At 46.1% G+C, this 27358-nt stretch overlaps 1 protein-coding gene and 1 long non-coding RNA gene across 2 annotated transcripts in view; both read left to right on the top strand.

Moving 5' to 3' along the window:
- Positions 1 to 27358, top strand: part of LOC309613820 — a 1113403-nt gene that overhangs the window by 942207 nt on the left and 143838 nt on the right. The gene's annotated exons all lie outside the window — the stretch shown is intronic.
- Positions 1648 to 26084, top strand: LOC309606809 (unconventional myosin-XVIIIb-like; the record flags this gene model as incomplete). Its single annotated transcript, XM_082344347.1, has 3 exons — positions 1648 to 2103; positions 25006 to 25148; positions 25980 to 26084. The coding sequence occupies exons 1-3, from the start codon at positions 2028 to 2030 to the stop codon at positions 26082 to 26084; spliced, it is 324 nt and encodes a 107-aa protein (XP_082200473.1). The 5' UTR covers positions 1648 to 2027.

The raw sequence follows: 27358 nt of genomic DNA, 5'->3' as shown, positions 1-27358 counted from the left end.
GATTTTCTGTAGTATTTCCTTTATATACATTGAGAACCACATCAGACGGTGTCATAATTTTTGTTTGACCATCATAGGGAATTTAAGAAACTCATGAGACTAATGATAGTCTCTTATATTTATCCCACTTGTTTTCACCCATTCCATTGTTCGCCTTTTCTTTCTGAAGTTGCCAGTCTTCTGTTATTGTTTTTTATGTTTTCATAACAGTAGGTGATATCTGGGCTTTCCAGTGCCATTGGATATGAGTTTCAGGAAACACTGAGCCTGGCTCACTTAATGCTACTGAGTTGGAGGGTTTGTATACGTTGGGCCTGTTGGCACAGCAGATGCTAGCAGATTAGACTAATGCTGATGGGACTAGTGCCACAGGAGGATGCATTCCCATTCAGGCTATGCTGCTGCTACAGTAGATCAAATCCCCCTCTACCCCAAGTGTGGGGCAGTGACCTGCTGCTGTCACTGCTTCTTTATTAGGCTGCTTTCGCCTCAGGTGTGTGGTGGGATCCCTTGGAAGCTGCTGCTGCTGTGAATCACAGGGTTAAATTCATTTTAGAAATACTTAAATATAAATATATAGCCTGGCTCTTGTAGGACCTCTGTATTTGTTTTTTATTGCTTTCATACGAATTACCGCAAATTGAGTGACTCAAAACATCGTAAATTTATTACCTTACAAGTCTGACATTGGTCTCAGTTGAGTAAAGTAAAAGTGTTGGCAGGATCGACAGATGAATGGATAAAGCTGTGGCACATATATACAATGGACTATTACTCAGCCATAAAAAGAAATGAAATTGAGTTATTTGTAGTGAGGTGGATTGACCTAGAGACTGTCATACAGAGTGAAGTAAGTCAGAAAGAGAAAAACAAATACCGTATGCTAACACATATATATGGAATCTAAAAAAAAAGAAAAAAATGGTTATGAAGAACCTAGGGGCAGGACAGGAATAAAGACTCAGCCATAGAGAATGGACTTGAGGACACAGGGAGGGGGAAGGGTAATCTGGGATGAAGTCAGAGAGTGGCATGGACATATATACACTACCAAATGTAAACTAGATAGCTATTGGGAAGCATCCACAAAGCACAGGGAGTGGAATCCTGCAGTGTTTGCTGATGGTCATTTGACTGGTGTGAGCTGAAACCTTTTTGACGTTGAATTTGCATGTGGCTAATAATTCCTTATACTGAGCTTTAGGCATGTCCTTTTTTTTCTTTTCCCTTTTTTTTTAAAGAGTGACTACAACTTCCCTCTTCATATTGACGTCTTGAATAATTTGTCATGTGTTGAATTTCCTTGCCTATTCCCTACCCCAGGGCATTTTTTGAGGGCAGGCGTCATTTACAGCCCAGCAGTCCTTGTGACTATTAAGCTACCATTAGCACTGGGTTTAAAGCTGCTGTTGTGGGAAAGAGCCACAAGGTGGCAGCATTATTTCGTTCTCAACTCTTGTTACTAGGGCAACAGAGTCTTCCTGGAGGTAGCGTTCCAAGGTTGTAAATTAGAGTGGAATGTGCTGGGACAAGCCCCCAGAAGTTTATGTCTCCTTACTTATGTTTGTTTTTTAAATTTAATTTCTATTTCTTATCGGAGTAAATTTGATTAGAGTGTTGTGGTTGTTTGGCTGTACAGAATCTGCTCAATGATTCATGCATATGTCTGTTCATCTTCGGATCCTGTTACCATGTATGTTATTACAGAATGTTGAGTAGACCTCCCTTGGTATTTGGTAGGTGTTTTGTCATTATATATTTTCTATGTATTCGTGATTATATAATTCATATAGTTTATATGTTATATGTTTATATACATTTAACATACATTAATCTATGTATGTTAGCCCCTTAGTCCTAAATTATCCATCCTCCCACCTTTCATTTTGGTTAACCATTAGTTTGTTTTATAAGTCTGTGAGTGTCTTTTTCTGTGGAAATATGTTCATTGGTAGCAATCTTAGGATAACATGTATAAATGATATCATAGGATATTTGTCATTCCCTTTTGACTGACTTAACCTAATATGATTATTTCTAGGCTCATCTGTAGTCCTGTAAACGGCATTGTTCATTTTTTTCCCGAGGCTACTATTCCATTCGGTACGTATACCACTTCTTCTTTGTCCATGTATCTGTTGATGGGCATTTTGTTTGCTTCCATGTCTTGCCTATTGTAAATACTGCTGCAATACACGATTTTCCATCCCGTGTCTTTTGGATTCTGGCTTTCACAGGTGACAGGCCCAATAGTGGGCCTTCCAGATCATATGGTGACTCACTTTTTACCTTTAAACACACTGCCATTCTGTTCCTATTATTGGCTGTTACCACTTTACATCCCACTTAGACCGAGAGGTTATGCTGTTCTCCACAACTTCTTCAACATCTATTGTTTGTTGACTTTTTGCTGATGGTCATTCTGACTGGTGTGAGGTGATACCTTTGTGTAGATTGGGTTTCCATGCGTCTGAGAATTCCTGATGTTTTGCGTTTATCAATGTCCTTTTCATTTTTTTTTAAGATTGAGCTAAACTTACAACTTCTAATTGCCTTCTTGAAAAATTTGCCGCGTTTGGATTTTTTGGCCATTCCCTGCCCCAGGATATTTTTTGAGGGCATGAGTCATTTACAGCCCTGCAGTCCTTGTGACTATTAGTGACCATTAGCAGTAGATTTGAGCTGCTGTTTGAGGAAACGGCCTTAGGGTGGGAAGACTTCTACGTTGCCAACTCTGCTTGCTAGGGAAACAGAACCTTGCTGCAAGTTGTGCTTTTAGGTTGCAGATTAGAGTGGAATGTGCCAGGACAAACCCCCATAAGTTTTAGCCTCCTTAATTCTTGTCTGTGTCTTTAAGTTGTAGTTTTTATCAGAGCAAACTTGATTGAAAAATGTCTTTTTTTCTAGGTGTACAGAATCTTGTTCATTTACACATATACATATATCTATTGATCTTTGGGTTCTTTTCCATGTAGGTTATTACAGAGTGTTGAGTAGACCACTCTTGGTATTCCATAGGTCTTTGGGGATTATATATTTTATATGTATTAGTATATGTGTGTTAACCCCAATATCCTAATTTATCCATTCCTCACACCTTTTCTTTGGCTTAACCATAAGTTTGTCTTCTCAATCTGAGATTGCCTTTCTCTGTGGAAATATGTTCATTTTTATGAATTTTCAGATAACATAAGTGACATCAAAAGGCATTTGTCTTTCGCATTCTGATTTACTTCACGTTGTGTGATTATCTCTAGGCTCATGTGTGGTGCTGCATATGCCATTCTTTTACTTTTTTTCGTGACTTATATTCCATTCTGTCTATATACCACTTCTTCTTTTGTCCATTCATCTGTTTATGGACCTTTTTTTTGCTTCCATATCTTGGCTATTTCAATATTGCTGCAGTGCACATTTGCCTGCCTCTGTCTTTCCGATTCTGGTGGCCTTAGGTTATAGGCCCAAAAGGTGCCCTGCCGCATCATATGGTAGCTGAATTTTTACCTTTTAAAGCAGCTCCATTCAGTTTGTGTTAGTGCTGTTACCACTTTACATCCCACCAGCAGCTAGAAGGTACACAGTTCTCTACAAGCCCTTCAGCATTTATAGTTTGTAGACTTTTTGCTGATGGTCATTTGACTGGTGTGAGCTGAAACCTTTTTGGACGTTGGATTTGCATATGGCTAAGAATTCCTCATAGTGAACTTTAGGCATGTCCTTTTTTTTCTTTTCCTTTTTTTTTAAAGAGTGACTACACCTTCCCTCTTCATATTGAGTTCTTGAAAAATTTGTCATGTGTTGAATTTCCTTGCCTATGCCCTACCCCAGGGCATTTTTTGAGGGCAGGCGTCATTTACAGTTTTTTTTTTAAATTTAATTTATTTTATTTTTTATTTTATTTTATTTTTGGCTGTGTTGGGTCTTCATTGCTGCGCACTGGCTTCCTCTAGTTGCGGTGAGCGGGGGCTACTCTTTGTTACAGTGCGCAGGCCTCTCATTGTGGTGGCTTCTCTTATTGTGGAGCACGGGCTCTAGGGTGCGCGGGCTTCAGTAGTTGTGGCACACGGGCTCAGTAGTTGTGGCTCGCGGGCTCTAGAGCGCAGTCTCAGTAGTTGTGGCGCACAGGCTTAGTTGCTCCGCGGCATGTGGGATCTTCCGGGACCAGGGCTCGAACCCGTGTCCCCTGCGTTGGCAGGCGGATTCGTAACCACTGCGCCACCAGGGAAGGCCAAGAAGGTGTTTTTTAACGTGTAATTTGAGCAAGTGGTTCCGTGTTATTAACATGCCCGGGGCGGGGTGGGGGGTCGGTGTGACAGGCCTGCCCTCCTCTGCAGGTCTAGTTCCAGTCTCTGAAAGGCATTGAGGATTCTGTTTGAGGATTCTGTCTTCCTTTGTGTTTTCTGCTCCCCACGCTCCCTCCTGTAACCCCTTTCTGCCATCCCCACTCCCCCCACCCCCCCAGTCACACGTTGCAAACCCCAGACCCGTTTTTTCCGTTGTGATTAAACCGTCACCTGAAGCCGCCTCCAGGAGCCTCTGATCTGAACCCCCTAGTGGCATTAACGTGGCCCTCGTGCTATTAACTTCAGCCTCACAGACTTTCCCCGCTGAGAACAGCTTTGCTGGGCACTGAGGGTCTGTGACTTTTATCTCAGTTAGGCCGTTAAAAAACTGAAACATGGTTTAGATAAATAAATAACTCCTCCTTCCCTTCCTCCTGGCTCTGAGCTTGGAGCTGGTGAGCTGTCTGGGGAGAAGGTCACGGGATGGGGGCTGGGGGATGGGGAGAGGGGACAAGGTAACCGTGCCTGACACGGATCTGTAACTACACGTGGACAGAGCTCTATACTGAACGTGTCTGGTCCCTCCTTTGCTCCGAGGCGTTCCCGTTTTCTGGTTGGTGTGAGGGGTGGGGCAGAGTGGAAGGTGGACCAAGGTTGCAGTAGCTTTGTCTGACTCTAGGTCTGTGACATCCCCCTTCAAGCACATCCCTCTTCCCCACTGTCTCCCCATCTCTTCCCTCCGCCCCTTTCCGTGACTGTCTCCGTGTGTTTCCACCTTGTTGCTTTTCTGTGGTCCCTCTGTTTCTCTTTCACCCTCTACCTGTCTCCGCCTTTTGTCTCCTTCCGAACCTTCCAGCATCCCCTGTGCTGCGGTTGGCGCATGGTTTGGGGGATCGCCCTCCAACGCGGGCTGCAGGCGACTTGTCAGACTGCTTTGTGAAACCAAAAAATGTAGAAATCTTTCATTTCCTTGGCCTCTGAGGCTTCGCTGGGGTGGCGGGCAATTGGCAGGCCTGTCGGCTACACCCCACACTGGTCGTTGTTTCATATTCTTAGCTATAAAAGTGGGGATACAAATGGTACCTGCTTCATAAGGCCGTAGTGAGGATCCAGCAGGAAGTGGATGCGAAGCCCTGAGCACAGTGATTGATTCTCAGCAGATGCTCAATGAATGAAATCTCTTAAATGAAATCGTTTATTATAAAAATGTTTAGTCCGGGGTAAAAGTGGACCAGAACAATGAGCCCCCATGCATATACATCAGCCAGATTCGGTATGTTTCAACATTTTGTGTACCTGCTTTGTCCATCCCCTCTTCTTGTGGTTGCCGGAATATTTTAAAGCAATTAGCAAACCCCTCGTAGCATTTCAGCCCTATGTGCGTCTCTAAAAAATCTGAATGTTTTCTCATACAACCTTAAGACCTTTATGCCAACCAATGAAAATGATGATTCTTACTTTAATACTGAGTCCATATTCAGGTTTTTCTGATTAACTTTAAAATGTCCTTTTACTCTTGTGTTTTTTGAATCAGGATCCAAATATTGTTCTTGTATTGTAATTGGTAATAACATCCCATTAATCCAGAACAGCCCCCCACCCCACCCCCACCCCCACCCCCAGGTAATTGACGTATTGAAGAAACTGGGCCGGCTGTAGAGTGTTCCACATTCTGGATTTCTCTGTTTGCTTTTTCGTGGTGTCATTTAAATTGCACTTCTGCTTCCTAAATTTCCTATGAGCTGAAAGCCAGCTCCAACAGCTGGATTAGCGTGTTAGGTTCGGACTTTGTAGCAAGAGGCACATGACACGTAGGGGCCGCTCTGCCGTCCGTCACTTCTCTAAAGTGGGCTCAGGTGCGCTCAGCTCTCCGGCTCCTCACTCAGCTGTCATCTGCCATTCGTTTCATTTTCACTGACGATCTCTGCATAAATCGATTATTTTATTAGGAAGTTAGGAAGCGGTGAGTTTGCTAATCATGCCATTCCTTCCACGTTGACTGCTTTTTACTCATCCACTTGCGCTATATATTTGCCTGTAAAGACAGTCAGGTGCGGTTGGCAGATTTCTGCGACGTCTCCCGTGACTTTTAAAAGCCTCCAGGGGTTACTCCCAGGGGTAACCCGCTGAAAGAGATTTTGCAGATATAATTAAGGTTGTGTTCTGGGTGGGTTGAATTTGCTCACACCAGCCCTTTAAAAGCAGAGAATGTCCTCAGGCCGGCAGCAGAAGTCAGAGAGATTGAAGCAGGAGAAAGGTGGGACGCACCCTTGGCAACTTTGCAGGTGGAGGGGGCCCCATGAGAAGGATTGTGAGTGTGTCGAGGAGCTGAGGGTGACCCCTCCTCCTTGGCAGGCAGCAAGGGAACGGGGACCTCAGTCCTACAGCCCTCGGACCTGCATTCTGCCAACAGCATGAATGAGTTTGGGAGCAGATTCCTCCCTGGAGCCTCTAGATAAGAACCCAGGTTGCCAGCACCTTGATTCTGGCTTTGTGAGCCCCTAGGCAGAAAACCCAGCAGAGCCAGCCAGGACTTCTGACCTCCAGAACTGGGAGGTATTTATTAGCGGTGTTTTTAAGTCACTGAGTTTGTGGGTGTTTGTTACACAGCAATAGAAGACTAATAGAGCAGGATCAATGCTTAACTTCTTTGTTTTTAATTGCCGGTTTCCAGAATAAAAAAGGTTAAGTAAATGACAGCTGCCTTTATCTTCCTCATCCTAACATAGAAACCATACGTCTTAACGGACATCAATGAAGTGGATTCCTAATTTGCTGTCAGTAAAACTTACTCATTTAGAGATTGACAAGTGTCCTGGGTTTGGCTCATTGAAAGAATGGTTTTAAAGGGATACTGGTTATCAAATAGACAGTAAAATCAATTTGTCGGTTAAAATCAATTTGTATGGTTAAGATGTTTTGCTACCATTTTCTTCTGTGATATACTGAAATAATTTCATCATATGCAAGTGGGGCACATAACATTTGATAAATTCCATCTGTCTGTTGACAATCTACTCACTTCTCTGACTGCATACCCTCTCCTGTTAGAGAAGGATGTTTCCGATTATAAGGAGACTCCAAAATAGATGCTTAATTCATAAAGTATGCAAATGTTACTCTCATATATAAAGAACATCATGGTTAAAGTACTATGACGTCACATCATTATTGCCATGGAAGACATTTCATTTTCTCACACTGACTTCAGAGCTTAATCCAGAGTCTGAATATTGATCTTTTTGAATTCGTGTGAGAATTGGTGTCTTTGAAACATGGTTTTGGTCAAAACAAAATTTTGCAACTTTTACTCTTTGAAAAACAGCTTTATCGAGGCATGATATTACATGTTATAAAATTCACTCACTATGAGTGTAAATTTGATGAGTTTTAGTAAACTCTGAGTTGTGCAGCCAGCACCACAGTCTAATTTTAAAACATTTCCATGTGTCAAAGAGACCCCCTGTGCCCACTTGTAGTCACTTCCTGCTCCCATCCCCAGGCAACCAATAATCTGCTTTCTGTCTCTATAGTAATTTTCCTTTTCTGAACATTTCATATGAGTGGAATCTTACAGGTTGTAGACTGTTTGTCTTTTGCACATGGCTTCTTTCATTTAACACCAGGTTTTGGAGGTTGATCCACGTTGTGTGTTCCGGTCTCTCGTTCCCTTTTGTTGCTGAATAATATTCCATTACGTGGATAGACCACATTTTGTTTATCCCTTCGCCAGTTGATGGACATTTGAATTATTCCCACTTTTGGTCTATTACAAACGATGCTGCTGTGTTCACATTCACGTACAAGTGTGGATGTATGTTTTCATTTCTCCTGGGTATGTAACTAGGAGTGGAATTGCTGGGCTGTATGGTGAATTCATGTTTAACTTTCTAAGGAATCACTAGTTGCTTTCTAAATTATACTACATTTACATTCTCACCATCATTTTATGAGAGTTCCAGGTTTGCCATAGCCTCATCAACACTTGCTGTTGTCTTTGATTCTAGCCTTCCTAGTGGGTGTGAAGTGGTGCTTCATTGGGGTCTTGATTTGCATTTCCCTAACAGTTAGTGATATTGGACATGTTTGTGGTGATTAGCCATTCTTATATCTTCTTTGGTGAAATATCTATTTAAATCTTATGCCCATTTAAAAAATTGATTGTCTTTATTTATGTTATTTATCATGTGTATAATTCACAAATACTTCCTCCCAGTCAGTGGCTTCTTTTTCATTTTCTTCATAGTGACTTTTGAAGTACAGAAGGTTTTAATTTTGAAGTCCAGTTTACAACTTTTTGGAATGAATTTTAGTGTCTTATCTAAGAACTTTTTGCCTAACTGAATTCCCCAAAGATTTTTTTCTCTTTTTCTTCTAGAAGTGTTTTAGCATTTTAGCTCTTAGGTCTTTGTTTGATTTTTGAGTTGTCATGTATAACGTGAGGTAAGGGTCTAAATTCATCTTTTTTTGCATGTGGCTATCTAGTTGTCTGAAAAATGTTTGTTTTTTTGTTTGAAGATAAAAACGTTTTCTTCCCCCGTTGGATTGTCTTGGCACCTTTGTTGAAAATTGATTGACCATAAACTTAAGGACTTATGTCTGGACTCTTAGTTTTGTTCTGTTGATGTATATGTCTGTCCTTATGCTGGTCCCACAGTGTCTTGATTACTGTAGCTTTATAGTAAGTTTTGAAATCAGGAAATAAAAATCTTCTCACTTTATTCTTTTCTTTCTTTTTTTTTTCAAACTTGTTTTTGGCTCTTCTGGATCCTTTGCATTTCCATATGAATTTTAGCATCAGTTTTTCAATTTCTGCCCCCCCTCAAAAAAAAGCCTACTCCGATTTTGGTAGGGATTTTGTTGAATGTATAGATTTGGAGACAACTGTCATTTTAACAACATTAAGTCTTCCAATCCATGAATGAAATGTCTCTACAGTTGTTTACGTCGTCCCTAATTTCTCTCAGCAGTGCTTTGTAGTTTTCAGTCTTATGTGTCTTCTTAAATTTATTCACAAATATTTTAATGTTTTTGATGCTATTATGGATGAAATTGTTTCTTTAATTTCATTTTTGGTTGTTCATTGCTAGTACATGGAAATAGAATTGGATTTTGTATGGTGATCTTGTATCCTACAATCTTGCTGAACTAATTTATTAGTTCTAGTAGATTTGTGTATGTGTGTATGTGTGTGAGTTCTTCAGGATTTTCTACATGTAAGATCCTGTCTCTGAATAAAAACAAATGTACTCCTTTCTTTCCAGTCTGGTGCCTTTTCTTTTCGATTTTTCCTTTTCACTTTAATTTCTTAAATATTTATTAACGTTGGTCTCAAACATATTTAGCATGCTTTCAAAGAACATTCGGGTTGAAAGAATGCATAAATTATATTTGGCGTTTGGGGCTAAGGCATAAGAAATATACTTGCCATGGACTTTGAAAAAAAAATGTATGTTTCATTATAAAAAGGATACATTGGAAAGACAGAAATTGCTACCTTACAAAGTTCTTTTTTTTTAAATTATTATTTATTTATTTATTTATTTATTTATTTTTGGCTGTGTTGGGTCTTCGTTTCTGTGCGAGGGCTTCCTCTAGCTGCGGCAAGTGGGGGCCACTCTTCATCGCGGTGCGTGGGCCTCACTATCGTGGCCTTTCGTTGCGGAGCACGGGCTCCAGACGCGCAGGCTCAGTAGTTGTGGCTCACGGGCCTAGTTGCTCTGCGGCATGCGGGATCTTCCCAGAGCAGGGCTCGAACCCGTGTCCCCTGCATTGGCAGGCAGAGTCTCAACCACTGCGCCACCAGGGAAGCCCCAAAGTTCTTTTTAAAAGGATTTTCTAAGCAGGCCTGTAGAAAGAAAGATGGACACAGACATGACATAGAGACCTCTTTTTTTAATTTGGTAATTATATGCAAAATACAGGACCACAGAAGTACTGAAAAAAAAATAAGCGACACAGAGGAAAACATTTTAGGTTTACTTTTTTGTCAGTTTCAAGGATCAAAGTTACCAGCCTATTTTATGATTATAAAATTATTGCTCGAAGTGCTTTGTGCTTCAAAACATGGTAGGTGGCTAAAATCTGCAAATACTTAACCTCTGTGCAACTTCTGACTTGAAGAGCAGAGTTAAATGATAGAACATCGAGCCCTTTTGCTTGTGGTCGTAGAGAGGGAAATCTTAACCTGGGAACCCCCCTTCAGGCTTTGTTTTCTCTTTTGTTTCCACCTTTGTTTGGAAGAGTTTGTTTGTGTCCCTGTGCAGGGCCTTCCCCAGACAAACAGCCTCCCTGATTGACAGTCACAGATGGCCGCCGTCCCACCCTGTCTGACGTGTAAAACTTCCTCCAGCTGAGAGCCACCAGCCCCAAAAGAGAAGAAAACCTGAGGCCCCATTCAACCCTGCATCAATTATCCATGGCTTTGTGGAGACTTCTAGTGAGGGAAAGAGTTAAAGATCCATTTAAACTTTCAAACAGCAGAGGTAAACACTTGGCTAAGCACAGCTGATTGGATTTTCAATTGAAGAGGCCAGGCAGCCACAGGCAACGGGTGGTGAGGAACCCACAGAAATGATGGACACAGATTCTGCACTTTCAACTTGCATCTCTAGACAGAAATGCCGCCTAGAGAGGAAAGACACTGAAGAAGAGGGAAAGGCTGTGAGTCCAAACCCCACTGGTAGGCAGTCCTTTGGGCTGACTCCTTATCTGTGTTGGCTCCCACAAGCCTGGGTATTGGCGCCCCGGGTTGGAGACGCCACCTGCCCTGCCACGCAGCCTCTGCGGCTCTGAAAACTGGGGACATCTGAGAAAATTGTGGCAGCTTTCAAAGAGAGTAAAAAGGCTTAAACCAGTCCTATGAGAAATTTCGTTGTCTTTTTTGTTCGTTTATTTTAAACCAGTTTATTTGGGCTGGTTTTCCTCATACAAGACATCATTCAGGTTCTAAGATCAGCCATGATTATCTCTTCCCAGAAAAATTCAGAAGAGCTACACTTCTGCTGGAATGGCACAGTCCTTTAACATCTGCTAATCACTAGAACTATAGGAACCCTGGCATGTGACCACCAGACCCCTGATCTGCAGGCTGGCAACTCTCTCTCTGATCTTGTAGGTGGTTGCTATTTAATTTTCCCTGAGCTCTTCTGAGCCCGTGGTTGATGGGAATTACTATTGGTTTAAGACAGTGATGGCCACCTGTGTACTAAACACAGCACTAGTATTTTCTATGCTAGTTAAAATAATGTGACCAAGTTTGCCCATCCCCCAAAAAGCAGAGCCTGAATAGGAGGTAGGCACTTCACAACTGCTATTTTCTGTCTGTCACCAGGAAAAGTTAGTGGGGAAATGAGCATGCCTCGGGTATTTTTTTTTTTTAATTTTTTTCTTTAAATTTATTTATTTATATTTATTTTTGGCTGTGTTGGGTCTTTGTTTCTACGCGAGGGCTTTTCTCCAGTTGCGGCAAGCGGGGGCCACTCTTCATCGCGGTGCGCCGGCCTCTCACTCTCGCGGCCTCTCTTGTTGCGGAGCACAGGCTCCAGACGCGCAGGCTCAGTAGTTGTGGCTCACGGGCCTAGTTGCTCCGCGGCATGTGGGATCTTCCCAGACCAGGGCTCGAACCCGTGTCCCCTGCATTGGCAGGCAGATTCTCAACCACTGCGCCACCAGGGAAGCCCTGGGTTTTTTTTTAATTGAAGTATAGTTGATAGAATGTTGTGTTAGTTTCAGGTGTACAGCAAAGTGATTCAGCTATACATATATATATTCTTTTTCAGATTCTTTTCCATTATAGGTTATTACAAGATACTGAATGTAGTTCCCTGTGCCATACAGTAGGTCCTTGTGTTTATCTATTTTATATATAATGGTGTGTATCTGTTAATCCCAAACTCCTAATTTATCCCTCCCCACGTTTCTCCTTCGGTAGCCATAAGTTTGTTTTCTATGTCTGTGAGTCTATTTCTGTTTTGTAAATCAGTTCATTTGTATCATTTTTTTAGATTCCATGTATAAGTGATACCATGTAATATTTGTCTTTCTCTGTCTGACTCACTTCACTTAGTATGATCATCTCTAGGTCCGTCCATGTTGCTGCAAATGGCATTATTTCATTCTTTTTTATGGCTGCATAATATACCATTGTGTATATATTGATATATACCACATCATCTTTATCCATTCATCTGTGGACGGACATTTAGGCTGCTTCCATGTCTTGGCTATTGTAAGTAGTGCTGGAGTTTGTTTTTTAAAAAAGCATATAAACTATACAATTCCTAGTTAATATATCATGATACTAAAATCCAGAATTTGGGGGCAGTGCACAGGTCTCTGCTTTATGTGCTTTGTTGAATGAGACATTGAGAATCTAATATATATTAAGTGCTCCACTGGAAATGTCTTATTAAACAAAACAGCACATAGGGGAGACTAGAACAGCGTCAGGCCACAGAGGACTTTCCACCTGCCACCAGCTCACTCTGCAAAAGGATGGATGTGAAACCCACAGACCTCTGGCATGCCAGTATCAGACAGCTGTAAGGAGTGTTTACTACTGCCCAGAAGTCTCCGAAATTCTTGGAAGGGGCTACTGGTGATGTTTCAGCGCCATGAGTTTAGATCCCACGGCAAGTGTGGGGAAACCACTCTTAGCCAAAAGGAAAGTCTAGCCAATCAGCCAACATCTGCAACTGACTCAACTTTGTAGCTGTCTCGTTGCCTGGGTCCACATAATTAAGGGAAAATGCTACATGCTCTAGCAATATTAGCAAAGCTGGGGTCTTAATATATATTCCTAGAGAGTTCTAAGGACCCAGGAAACATCACCTCTACTGGAAAAGTTGACCGTCAGCTTTTTGAACTGACAGTAGAGGGATGATTGGGCGGGTTTAGGACTTTAGGAGCCCCAAACGCCTGAAATTCCAGGTGGCAGTGCACTGTCATTAATATCCCCTGGTTTTAGCTCTTTGGGAGATACCTTTTCTGAGGGTTTTATACATTATTTTTGATTTATTTTAGTATTCCTACTTCTAGTCAAAGTCAAGACCAGGAAATGTAGAGATATGCTATGAGGTGGTTCTCGGGCTTTGTTTGAAATCTACTAAAAATTCCGTCATTCGTTCAGTGACTTTCACTGTGTACCATGCATCCGTGAGTAGTACTGCTATGGGTGCCCCTATGGAGCTGACATTCTTTGTTTAATATATTTATTTAATTATTTATTTGGCTGCGCTGGGTCTTAGTTGTGGCACGTGGGATCTTTTAGTTGCAGCATGCGAACTCTTAGTTGTGGCATGTGGGATCTAGTGCCCTGACCAGGGATCGAACCCGGGCCCCCCTGCACTTAGCCACTGGACCACCAGGGAAGTCCCTGGAGCTAACATTCTACCGGGGGGTTGGGGGGGGGGGCGGGAGACAGACCAACGAATACACACTGTCCGCACAGTAGTAAATGTTGTGGAGAATTGTAGAGGCCAGAGGGGGGCAGGGCTTGCCGGTATGTGCGGCAGTTTCAAAAGGGTGTTTGGAGAAGGCACCACTTATAAAGGGACGGTTGAACAGCGTCCTGGGGAGGTGTGAGGGCTGAGCCCCTGTGTACTGGGGGGAAGTGGGTCCAGGCAGAGGGCTCAGCAGGGCAGAGACCCTAAGACTGGAACCACGTGGTGGAGGAAGAGCAAGGTGGCTGCAGCCAAGGGGCTGAGTGCGAGGGACCGCGAGACAGGTGGGGGGTGGTTGGCGAGGCTTTTTAGGCAATCACGAGGATCTCCACTTTTACTGGTCCTGGGATGGGGCACAGGAAAGTTTGAGCACTGGGGCGGCACACCCTGACTCAAGTGCTCATGCAGCATCGTCTCGGTGCTGTGGAAGCAAGAAGCAGGAGATGCTGCAGCGCTCAGCAAGAGATGATCCCGGCTTTGGGACCAGCGGCCAGCAGTGGAGGTGGTGAGAAGTCATCTGAAGATGGGAGGATAGATTTGCAGTGAATTGTGCTGTGGTACAAAAGCGGGTGGGAGGCACAGGGGCTTGCAGGGTACCATGTGCTTGGGTTCAGCTGGGGTCAGAAGGTGAAAGAAAGGCTCAGGCAAGAGCCTGAGGGTGTAGGGCGATGACTGTGTTCATGCATCTCGGAATTAAGGTGACTTGCTTGCTTTGCACAGTGGGCCGTCTGCTGAAGAGTATTGTCACACCCGCTCTGTGTTCTGCGTGATGCTTTTAGGTCAGCCTTAGAGTTCAGAGCTTTGTCCCAACTCTGCTCGCTGATGAACAGAGAAGATTCTTGTGATTTGGTGGTTTCCAAGAGAAATCCCAGCAAAGTGTGGATGGAGGTGGGGGCAGAGAGAATTGCTTTAGTCCCTCAAAGAGACTGTTTATAACAGTAGAACACAGTGAGAGCAACTAGGACAGCTTCTTCAAGAAGCACATATTCTTTCTTCCCTTGTAAGAGGCACTTACTCTCCAAAGAAATCTTTTTTTTTTTCCTTACTGGAAATATTTCACTGCTTTGATTTTATTTTTTAATTCATTGTCTTCAAAGTTTGCTCTTTCAGAATTCATTTGCTTACCATATAATCTATGACTATTTCAGAAGATTGAAATTAGGTTTGTTTTGTGGCTTCTACTTTTAAACCAAGAAGTGGGTTCAGAATTGGTGATGGAAGAGAACTTGAAATAGGATAGCTTATTGGGAACATTGATTTGGGCCCTTTTCTTCTAGTGTTACTTTTTAGCTTATCTCTTTCAGAATATGCCTGATTTCCTTCTCTTGAGATACCACATGTCTAAGGATCCAGTTGTTACTTAATTTTTCTTTGTTTACTGATAAATATGCTGTATGCTTTTGTTCTTTTAAAAAGCAATTTTATTGAGGTATAAAACACTCACAATAAAATACATCCAATTTAAGTATAGAGTTTGAGTTTTGACAAAAGTGTGCACCCGCGTACCTGTTACCACGATCCATATATGGACCATTTCCATCACTTTAAAAAGTACACTCTGGGCCCGTTTCTAAATAGCTCATCCCACCCAGCCCCAGGCAAACACTGATCTGCTTCTGCTTCCAGTCACAATAGATTATATTTGCCTTTTCTAGAACATCCTATCAATAGAATCAAATCCTATGCACTCTTTTGGGTCTGGCCCCTTTGCCTCAGCACCATGTTCTTCCTTGAGGTTCATTATCATGTTGCTTGTGTTGGGGTTTTTGTTTCTTTTATTGCTGAATAGTATTCCAATGTATGGACTTATTAACACACTTCACTTTTCATGGACATCGGGTTGTTTCCAGTTCAGGGAAATTATGAGTAAAGCTGCTATGGATATTTTTCATCAAGTCTTGTTGTGAACAAATGCTGTCATTTCTCTTTGGTAAGTGCCTAGGAGAGGCATTGTTGCATCTCCTGTGATAGGTACACACGGTATTTTTTTGTTTTTTGGTCGTACCATGCAGCTTGCGGGATCTTAGTCCCCCGACCAGAGATTGAACCTGTGCCCCCTGCAGTGGAAGCATGGACCCCTAACCACTTACCGCCAGGGAATTCCCAGTACACACACATTATGATTGTTATGTCATCTTGATGAATCTACCACTTTTATCATGATGAGAAGTCTGTCCTGGTAATAATATATTTGTTCTGACGTCTACTTTGTCTAATATTGTTATAATCACTCGAGCTTTCTTGATATTAGTGTTTGCATGGTATGTCTATTCTCTGACCTCTGCCTTGTAATTAGACTATTTAGACCATTTACACTTGAATAATTACCAATTTAGTTGGATTTAAATCTCGTATGTATTATTTGTTTCCTTGTTGCTTTTTTCTTCTCCAGTCTTCTTTTGGATTGAGTATATCCTAGTAAGTTGTCATCACCACTGGCTTATAATAGCTATATAGCTCTTCATTTCATTTATTTTTCTGGTGTTTCCAGGCACCTCGTCTTCCGTGAACTCCTGGTGCCTTTGCCTCGGCAGGACCACCATGGTCTGCTTGGGTCCCCCTCCCAGCACCACATTTCAGAAAGTGCCTCCAGGCGAAGAGCTGACGCAGCCTGGGGTCCTCCTAGTTTGCTTCCCTTCTTTCAGGGACTCTAGCCCCTTCTGTGTCTGAAAACAGTTACTTCATATACTTTGTCCAGTTTTCTGGTTGTTATTGTGGGAGCTTAGGTTCGGCTCTGGTTACCATATTATGTTCTGAAGTGTAATTTTATTTTTGAAATAAAGTATTTGGTTCTTGGCAGGAGAATGTGTTAAATATGTGAAATTGGGACTGCCTGTAAAACCCTAGATGCATAACACCATTGTTATGACTTCACAAAGTGATGTAAAGATGGTGATGATCAGTTTCCGGCTTAGGCATAGCAGCACGTGTAAACCTCAGAAGCAGAAGCTTTGAAAAGTTCTGTATCAGTCCCGTTTGAATGATAACAGCCCATAATCGAGCCCTTAGGTGCTCAGTGTTCTACATACAGATCTTTTTTTAAAAAAATCATCTTATGTGTGTGTTTTTTAAATTATTTATTTATTTATTTATTTATTTTTGGCTGCGTTGAGTCTTCGTTGCTGTGCACGGGTTTTCTCTAGTTGCGGCGAGCGGGGGCTGCTCTTCGTTGTGGTGTGAGGGCTTCTCACTGTGGTAGCTTCTCTTGTTGCAGAGCACGGGCTGTAGCACGCGGGCTTCAGTAGTTGTGGTGCGTGGGCTTCAGTAGTTGTGGCTCACCGGCTCTAGAGCGCAGGCTCAGTAGTTGTAGTGCACGGGCTTAGTTGCTCCGAGGCATGTGGGATCTTCCCGGACCAGGGCTTAAACCCGTGTCCCCTGCATTGACAGGCGGATTCTTAACCACTGTGCCACCAGGGAAGCCCCTGAGGTTTTAATTTAATTTTAATTCATTTAAATTGAAATAGCCCCATGTGGCTAGTGGCTGCCGTATTAGACAGGGGTAGAACTCCAGGTAGCAAGGGAGCAGGGGTAGAAAGACAGCCCTGTGATGGAGCAGTCAGGGGAGCCTCCCAGCAAAAGACTGACCAGCCTCTTGCCTCACTGTGGCAGGGGAAGCCCCAGGCTGGAAATGGCAAATACTTGGCACAGGCACCACTCCGAACCATTCCTGCGCCCATGGCAGACATTGCTAGTCAATCACCACACACTTTCTTGCTAGTTCAGCCATAGCTCAGGATCCTTCTCAATACAACACTCCAGGCAGTCCCCAACTACAGATCAGTAGATGCTAGCATTTGAGAGAAATATTACTGGTCATCCCTAGGCCAGGAGGCCCATCTGGGAGGTCCAGGATCTCACCAGGCTGTAAGGTGGCTGGCAAGGGACGTGTGGCCCACCTGGGTCAGTGAGGCAACCACAAATATGGAGAGTGGAGAGGCAATGTGCTGGAGGAGCCAAGATTTTTCTATTTCTTCAAGAAACACTCAGAGCATGATTTAGGGAGAGAGGAAGGGGGTGGGGGGAGAGGTGAAGACTTGTCAAAGCCAGCTGATGTGCAAAGCATTTGGAGATTTTTATTGAGCTGGGTGCAATATTGTGATTTATGAAGAAAAATACATATTTGGTCATTCGGACCAAAAATATATATTTGGCCATCTCCCACGTGGCCCAAACCTTAAAATATTTACATTTTCGCCCTTTTTGGAAAAAAAAAATTTGCTGACCCTTATTCTAGAGAGGGTTCTGAATTGCCCACAAAAGTGGACTTGCTGGATTAAAGGAAATATGCATTGAAAATTTCAGCAGATGCTGCCCTTCATACTTGCACTAGCTAGCAGTGTATGAGATTGCCTGTTCCCCAGTATCCTCACCAACACAGAGTAATATCAAACTTTTCCGTGTGGCCAATTGGATAGGTGAAAATGGTATTTCACTATCGTTTTAATTGTACTTACCTTATTAGCAGTAAGATTTAGTATTAGGCAGTAGGTATAATAAAATATATATTTGGTCTTTGTCCCTCATTCCTGGCACAAAACTTCTAAACCCCGTGGAATTTCCAGATAGGAGTGTCTTTTGATATTCATAACAAAACCCTTTCAACCACACCTGAGTTTGTGTTAATGAGGTGACTTTTGGAAAGCCCCTAAGGAAGGGGCTGGTTGCCAGGGGAACCAACCAGAATTAGAGGATTGGAACTTTCAGTCTCTTCCACCCTCCCCCCCACCCCCTTGAAGGGGAGAGGGGCTTGAGGTTGAATCAGTTAATCCTGTCTACATAACGAAGCTTCAGTGAAATTAAAAGAATGGAGTTTGGGGCTTCCCTGGTGGCGCAGTGGTTGAGAGTCTGCCTGCCAATGCAGGGGACGCGGGCTCGAGCCCTGGTCTGGGAAGATGCCACATGACACGGAGCAAGTGGGCCCGTGAGCCACAACTGCTGAGCCTGCGCGTCTGGAGCCTGTGCTCCGCAACAAGAGAGGCCGCGATGGTGAGAGACCCGCGCATCGCGATGAAGAGTGGCCCCCGCTTGCCACAACTAGAGAAAGCCCTTGCACAGAAACGAAGACCCAACACAACTAAAATAAATAAATAAATAAATAATTTAAAAAAAAAGTTCTTCAAAATTATTAAAAAAAAAAAAAAAAAAAGAATGGAGTTTGGAGAGCTTCTGGATTGGTGTACCCAGGGAGGTGCCAGGTGGGACAGCATGGAAGCTTTGCACCCCTTTCCCCATACCTTGCCCTGTGCGTCTCTTCCATATGGCTGTTCCTGAGTTAGATCTTTTTATAATAAACTGGTAATCTAGAAAGGAAAAAAAAATATTATATATATATATATATATTTGGTCATCTCATATATATTTGGCTTTCCAAAAGTCACCTCATTAACATAACAAAAGGCACCTTTTTTAAAAAATTAATTTTATTTGAGCGTAGTTCTGCTGTACAGCAAAGTGAATCAGCTATACATATACATATATCCCCTCTTTTTTGGATTTCCTTCCCATTTAGGTCACCACAGAGCATTGAGTAGAGTTCCCTGTGCTATACAGTAGGTTCTCATTAGCCTGGAAGGGCGACGCTGCACTCTCCCCTCCGTTGCCAGGCAGGCTGTGCTTCTGTTACTGCAGCCCAAGGCCCCGAGAGCCTGCTCTGGTTCCTTAGGGGCCCCTGGGAGGGGTGTTTGTCACAGGTCTCTCCGCAAGCCCAGTTCTCTCGACCGTGACTGTCCTCGATTGCGGCGTCTGCTACACGGCCTGGGTCAAAGAGCCTAAAAGTGCGGGGATTGGGACCCAACCTGGTAGGAGGAACTTGAGTCCCGTGATCCCCCTAAGCCCCTGTAACCCTGCGGTGGGCGTGGGTCCCCCTCAAGTCACGCTGCCTCCCACACCCACAGCTTCCTTCTGTCTTTGGCTGAGTCCCCTCTGGTTCCTCAAATGGCCACCAGGTGGGAGCAGAGACCTGCGGTGAGGCTGGGACTGAGGCCTCCTTGAAGATGGGCTAGGAGGGCTCCAGGCAGGGCTGGGGGCCTCTCTCACTGGGGGTCTGGGCTTGCCGGGTGGCTGGGAGCTGGGTGCGTGCCTGGGGGTGCAGGCCTCTTTTGGGGTGAGTGTGCTGTGACTGCGTGGGGTGTAGATGGGCACACCTGTGTGCAGAGGCCTCTGCAGCTGTTGGGTGCGTGTGCCCTTGAGCATGCCCGTGTGCAAGCATGCAGGGGGTACCTGTGTGTGACTGTGGGGCCTGGGTCTGCAGAATCCTCCCTGTTCCCCTGCAGGCCTGAGAAGGCTGACGATTGGGATAGCCTGGCCCTTGAACTTTATGTTTCCAAAGCGGCAGGTGGCTCCGAGGCTCGGACCTCAGGACCCCCTGCCCGCTGCGTTCCCTTAGGCTGTGTCCAGCCAGTGTGGCGGCTTGTCCTACTTTGCCAGGTTTGGGGTCCTGCTGAGCCTTTTTTATTTATTTATTTATTTTAACATCTTTATTGGAGTATACTTGCTTTACAATGGTGTGTTAGTTTCTGCTGTGTAACAAAGTGAATCAGTTATACATATACGTATGTTCCCATATCTCTTCCCTCTTGCATCTCCCTCCCTCCCACCCTCCCTATCCCACCCCTCTAGGTGGTCACAAAGCACCAAGCTGATCTCCCTGTGCTCTGCGGCTGCTTCCCACTAGCTCTCTGTTTGACGTTTGATAGTGTATATATGTCCATGCCACTGTCTCACTTTGTCACAAATCACCAAGCTGATCTCCCTGTGCTCTGCGGCTGCTTCCCACTAGCTCTCTGTTTGACGTTTGATAGTGTATATATGTCCATGCCACTGTCTCACTTTGTCACATCTTACCCTTCCCCCTCCCCATATCCTCAGGTCCATTCTCTAGTAGGTCTGTGAGCCTTTTGATTTGTGTCAGGATGGGGACTCATTGCTGTTCCTGGGGGCCTCGGGGTAGGAAAGGCCAACAGTGCACTGGGGGTGCTCCTTAGCCCCAGGCTGGGGGTTCGGGGAGGGGGAGGGCCGCCACACCGGAGTTTGTGCCCCTGGTCCTGCCAAGCCACTGGGAGGGTGGATGCTAGCCCACTTGTCACCCGCTTAGCATCCTGGGCTTCCAAGGTCCTCCTCCAGCCAGGCCCGTTTCCCTGCTCCCTTTGGTGCCTTTCTACTGCCCTCACTACCTCCACCGCCCTCTTCCGTTCTCCCTGAAAACCACGCTAAGCAGACATTTGTCAAGGTCACAGTGACCTCCATGCTGCCAAGCCCAGTGGACAATTCTCTGGCCTCCTCTGACTTGACCCTCAGCAGCACTTCAGGGGCTGGTCCTTCCCTCCTCCTGCCATCACTCCCTTCCGCAGCTCAGGAATTCCGCTCTCCTGGTTTTCCTTCTGTCCCGCTGGCCCTCCCTCTCAGCCTCCTTTGCTGGTCCCTGATCTCTCCAAGTCTGGGTGCCCCATCCCTACACCTCTTCTGTCTCCCTCTTTAAACGCCCACTTCCTTGGTGATCTCATCCAAGCTCATGGCTTTCAAATGACTCCCGTTGAGTATAATTTAATTAGTTGGTTTTTTATCATCTGTCTTCTCCCAAAGGAAAGCAAGCTCTACAGGCAGGGCTTTTTTTGTCTTAAGTCAGGTTTATTAAGGTATAATTTACATACAGTTAATGTCACCCTTTTTAGTGTTCACTTCTGTAAGTTTTTGACAAACACGTATAGTTGTGAAACTGTCTCTGCCATCAATTACAGGACAGTTCCCATCACCCCCAAAAGTTCTCCATACCCTTGTGGTCATCCCCTCCCCCATGTCCCGCCCTGGGCAGCCACTAATCTGTTCTTTTGTCCCTTTTCCCTAGTTGTGCCTTTTCTGAAAAGTCATATAAATGGGATTGTACTGCGTGTAACCTTTGGAATCGGCTTCTTCCACTTATCACAATGCACAGCGCATTTGAGATTCACCCATATTGTTGCAGCTGTGAGCCGTTAGTTCTTTTATTCTATTGTATTTTATTGCACAGCTTTGTTTATCTGTTCGGAGGGGGACCAGTTGTCCTGGTTTCCGTGGGAGGGAATGGTTTTTCTGGGACATGGGACTTTCAGTGCTAAAACCAGGGTGGTTGGTTATCTTAGTTCTTTAGTTGAGGGACATTTGGGTTGTTTCTAGGTTGTTGATGATTTTGAATACCTACTCAATATAACCAGTGACAGAGGGTTTTTTGGTGAACACAAATGTCCATTTCTCTTGGGTAAATACCTAGGAGTGGGGTTGCTCAGTTGGATGACGAGTGTACGTATCACTGTAAAAGAGGCTGCCAAGCTGTTCTCCAGAGTGGCTGTATTGTGTAGCATTGTGGGAGAATTCCACTTGCTCTGCATCTTAACCAGAACTTGGCAGTGTGTCAAAAAAAATTAAAAACCGGTTTTTTAGCCATCTTAATAGGTGTATAATGATATCTCCTCACGGTTGGCAGAGATTTCCTTTATTCGCCTTGAGTAGTGTTGTGCCCCCAGTGCCTGGGTTAGTGCCTGCTATGTAGTAGACACTCAATGAATTTTTTTTTTTTTTTACTGAGTGAATGGATGTATGGATGGATGAATGAATGAAGTCAAAGGGGCTTCCGGTATCTAAATCTGTTATAGCAAATACATAGCACACGTACCGCCAATTCCCCCATGCCCCATTCTGTTTCCATGGCAGACGTCACTCATCAATTGAGCCATTTTATCCACCTGCTTCATTTCAGACAGGTACGATCCAGTCCTTTGTGTAGCAAGTGAGATGAGCCCCATGAGCTAATGCAGCTTTAGTTCAAGCCTCTCATTGGCTGAAGAAGAGGCCAGGCTCAGAGCAGGGTCCAAGGCTGCCCAAGGACTCACAGCGAGCCAGTGGCAGGACTAGATCTCCAGGCTGGGCTCTCCCCAGAAAAATGCACGACGTCTCTGACAAGGCTGGAGTAGGATGGGAGGCATGGACGTGGATCTGGGCCTGAGGCCGGGTTGGAGCATTGTGGAGTGCTCCCTGGGCCCCGGCCGGGTGGGAAGGCTGATGCCGGCGCTCTTCCTGCAGGTGCCCAGGAGCTGCTGGGATGGCCTACCCGCCCACGTTGGCTCCCTGGCCCAGCGGGCGTACTGGGCTCTGCTGAGCCAGCAGAGGGACCAGAGCATCGTGGCCCTGGGCCAGAGCGGTGCTGGCAAGACCACCTGCTGCGAGCAGGTCCTGGAGCACCTGGTGGGGATGGCAGGCAGTGTGGATGGCAGGGTCTCAGGTACAGTGGTCTCCAGGTGACGTGCAGCTGGGACGTGGTGGGGGCGGTGGCGTGGGGGAAGGGAAGGGAGAGTCAGAGGGAGTGCTGGGCGGCTCTTTCTTATATCTGCTCAGCTAGCGTTCACTGAGCACCTGTGTGCAGACCCTGTGCTGGCTTCTGGGCAGGGCCACCCCTAGTCTGTTGGGTACTTTTGTGTGAATTAGAAACAGGTACTCCTTGCCTAAGACACTCACTGCCACATGTGGAACCGTCGTCACGCATTGACATTGTTAGAACCAAACACTTGACCACCACGTTCTGGGCCATCATCCTAATAAGTATACAGGCCTATGGCTATCTGATATAAATGCTGTGCCCTTAGGTGTGGTGTCCTTGTGCAGCGCACAGCCCACTGGACTGTGCAGAGGACCCGATAAGTAAAAACAAAGACAAGGAGGCACTGACAGCCGGAAGGGAGACTCAGCTGCACATCTGTGCCAGACTCCAGTGCTCTGCACCGCTTGCTGGCCGAGCTGGGGAGGGGAGAGGCGGAGGGAGCACAGAGAAGGGGCCGGGGGGCTTCCTTGAGGAAATGATGTTTGAGCTGGGCATTAAAGAAAGAGTTTCAACATTGTAAATCAACTATACTTCAATAAAAAATAGTGTCAGTTGGTGATAATAATTACAATATTGATGGGGATCGTGGTAAATGCTTGCTGAGGACTTACGCGCCAGGCTCTATTCCAAGCAGGTTAACTTATTTATTATTTAAAACATCCCTATAAGGTAGACATTATTATTATTTGAATTTTATAGATGAGGCCATTAAAACGCAGGGAGGTTAACCAGCTTGCCCAAGGCCACACAGCTCATACATCCTAGCACCTAGATTCAAACACAGACAGTTTGGCTCCAGAGCTGTTACCCCTGGGCCAGTGTCCTCAATGTATTGTTGCCCCTCTGAGGAGCCTTTTTAGTTGTTCTTTCTCCTAATCGTCTCCCACCGTGAAAAGTTAATGCCATAGATTCACCATATATTTGTTTATGCAGTGTGTGTGTATGTGTGTATATATATACAGACACACACAGACATGTGTGTGTGTGTGTGTGTGTATCTGTGCTCTATTCTATACATAAGAAAGGAAAACTGCCCCCATCCTCAAGAATCAGTTTCTGCCCTCTTGGGGGCAGTATTCCCCCTGCTGAGAATATATGGCCCAGGCAGTATTGCTTTTCTAATAATAACAAACAATACTAACACCACCACATTTGGAGCATGTTCTGAGCACTTTACATTATTAAATCTTTTAGTCTTTGTGGCAACCACATGAGGTAAGTAAGTACTATTATTACCCCCATCTTATAGATGGGGTATCTGAGGCACAGGGAGGTTAATTTATTCGCTCCAAATCAGGTGACTAACAACGGGGAGAGGCCATATTCAAGCTTGTTTAACCATTGTACTATCCTGCTTCTCCACTGGGCTTATTCCAATGCTTTATTGATCACCTGTTCTGCACCTGGCCCAGGTTAGAGCCCTGTGAGGAGCTGGGGATACAGCAAGGAGAGGCCCTCCCAGAATGTAGATCTGCTGAAAGTGTGTGTTGGGGGAGTGGGAGTCAGGCTAGGCTGTATCCAGGTGCCTAGCACATAGTGGGTGCTTGTTAAATAGTTATGTTAAAAAGCTTGGGACTGCTGGGCTTTTTGAGCTGGCTGTGATGGGCGTTCCCCGAGAGCAGGTCCAAGAATGTTAATGCTCTGCCCTCCTCCTAGACTCCACCAGGCCCAGGAGGCCCTAGGGCAGCCCTTGTCACTCAGATCGTACCAATCCTAGGTGTGTGTATCTCCCCTTCTGGACTCACTCTTGCTCACCCCGCGCCCCTGCTTGCAGCACAGGGCCAGCCCAGCAGCGGAAGAGGTGTGGCTTAGAGCTGAGTTGGGGGAGTGGAGGGGCCCCTGCTGGGGCCTGGGGCCAGAATGGGGTCCTGTGAGAGGTGGGGGTGGCAGCACCCGGGCCACGGGTGATGCCCTGTCTGTGCCCCACCAGTGGAGAAGATTCGAGCCACCTTCACTGTCCTCCGGGCCTTTGGCTCCGTGTTCACCGGCCACAGCCGCCGTGCCACCCGGTGCTCCATGGTGATGTCACTGGACTTGAACGCCACAGGCCGAGTCACGGCCGCCCAGCTCCAGGTGAGGCCTCTGGGTGGGAGGGAGAGGGGGCTCTTTGGGACTGCAGTAGCCTCAGCCCCACTCAGCAGGGCCCACGCCTCCAGCTGGGACCCTGGAATGTGTCTAAATGGTCATCGCTCCCCAGGCCAAGGCCAGCTCCTCCCCACCTCACTCAGTGCCCAGACATCTCCTCCCGGAGCAGGCCAGCTCGTCTGTGCCTCGGAGTATCACAGGGATGAAATATTCATGAGTAGATACATAATTCAGCCGCTCATTAGCTGGGTCTTAAAAGCGTAAGCTGAAATTAAACAGGCGCTCGCTGGCCTTCTGCGGCCGCCCGTGTGTGACAGGCACATGGCCTGTTTGTTCCTCTCTCTGAAATCACCTGGCTCCTCCCCTTCCCCCCCCCCCGCCCCCACCAACATTCTGTTTGAACAGAAAACAGGATTAGGTTATTAGAAGGGTTGTTTGTATGCGGAGCTAGGAGAATACCCAGACTCGCTGGTGCACGATAAATCCCTTTCTGTCCCGGCCCTGAAAGTCTACCGTGCATCACCATGTGGGTCAAGTTATTAAGGGCTTCGGTTGCATAAGAGTGTGTTGGAGGGCGGCTCTGGGTTAATTGTTAGTACCCTTGGATTCCTTCATCGGAATGAGCCCGTTGCATTCGTTGATTGCCTGCGTGGACGCTGAATCAGTGAGACAAAGGCCTGGCACGTTTTGATTTGGAGGCGTCCAGCCAAGTTGGGGCCTGAGGTGCTGCCTCGAAGAGTGGGCCTGGGGGTTGGTGGGGGTGTGCGGGCAGCCTAGCGGGGCCTCGTGCTGACCGGCGCCTGTCCTCTCCCCTGGCAGACGATGCTGTTGGAGAAGAGCCACGTGGCCCGGCAGCTGGAAGGGGAAGGCAGTTTCGAGGTTTTCTCCCAGATGCTATCCGGATTGGACCTGGCTCTCAGGTGAGCGACTGGGCTGAGCAGGGACAGCCGAGGGCAGTGAGACAAAGGGCCTCCGCTCTCCAGGGCCCCAGCCCTGCCTCTGCCCAGAGGTGAGAGGCAGTGGAGCCCAGTGGTTAGGAATCTGGCCTCTGATTCTTGCTGCCTGGTACTGCTCCTGGGCTGGGTGAACCTGGCCAGGTGTCACCTGCTCTGAACCTCCGTTTCTTCCTCTGTAAAGTGGAAATAGTACCTTGACTGCTGACCTTACAGGATTAAGTGAGATAATTCACATATGGCTCTTTATACACGCTGGGGGGTGGTGGTGGATGTCTGCTGTGACGGTGACATTTTGGTACAGGTTCTGACAGCAGCGTGGGAGGTGGGCAAGGAACAGCAGACCCCAAATCTTCCAGAAGCTCCTAAACTCTGTGAGAGCCTTGGGTGCACCTGAGGTAGCTCAGGGCGAGGAGGCACCAGGTGGAACAGCAGAGAAGCCACAAGACTCATCTGGGAGGGCCTTCTGGGGGAGGTGGCCCAGGGAGTCATCTCTGCCCCTCGCTGACTCCTGGGAATTCTTGGACATGTGGCTCCCTGTCTCTGAGCCTTGGTTTCCTCATCTGTTGAACGAATGAGTAAGGTTCTATCTAGTGAAGCTCCAGGGAGTGCTCACCCCAGGCGAGGGGTGATAATTTTCAATTTGCCTCTGCGTCCCCCATCATTTGTCTCCTGCCTTCCACCCCCGTCTGAAGGGCAGGCCCAACCTGTCCTGAGCCTCCTGGCTAAGGCCAGAGGGGCACCTTACCCTTTGGAGAGAGGGCAGATTAGGGAGGAAACTCCCAGTTTTCAGAGCAGGGTAACTGAGGAGTAAGGAAGCTTCTGGAAGGCCTTCACTTAAGAAGGGCCCATTGAGGGCAGCAAGTGAGGAATATTCGGGAGGCAGGGCCAGGGCCTGAGGCAGACCCCGGGGCCACCTGGGGCACTCTGTGGAGCCCCGTGCCATGATGCCCACCTGCCCTGCCAGGCCACTGGTGTGGGTGGGTCCTCCCTTACTTCTGGTCCCTTCTCTGTTTCCAGGACAGAACTGTACCTGCACCAGCTGGCAGACAGCAGCTCCTTCGGCATGGGCGTGTGGCCTAAGGTAAAGAGGAGGTCCTTCTGGGTGTGAGTGGGTGTCTGTGTCCCCATGGCCAAGATGGGCGGGTCCCCTGTGTGGCTCGTCCCTCTGCCACTGGGGTGAGTAGTTGGCAAGGGCTGGTCACGTGGGGGAGGCAGGGTTGCCTTTATGGGGCCTGGGCTTGT

The sequence above is a fragment of the Balaenoptera borealis genome (assembly GCF_965194805.1).
Source record: "Balaenoptera borealis genome assembly, chromosome: 1".
NCBI lineage: Eukaryota > Metazoa > Chordata > Mammalia > Artiodactyla > Balaenopteridae > Balaenoptera > Balaenoptera borealis.
Note: the sequence above shows the minus strand (reverse complement) of the source record. Positions and strands in the feature narration are given on the sequence as shown.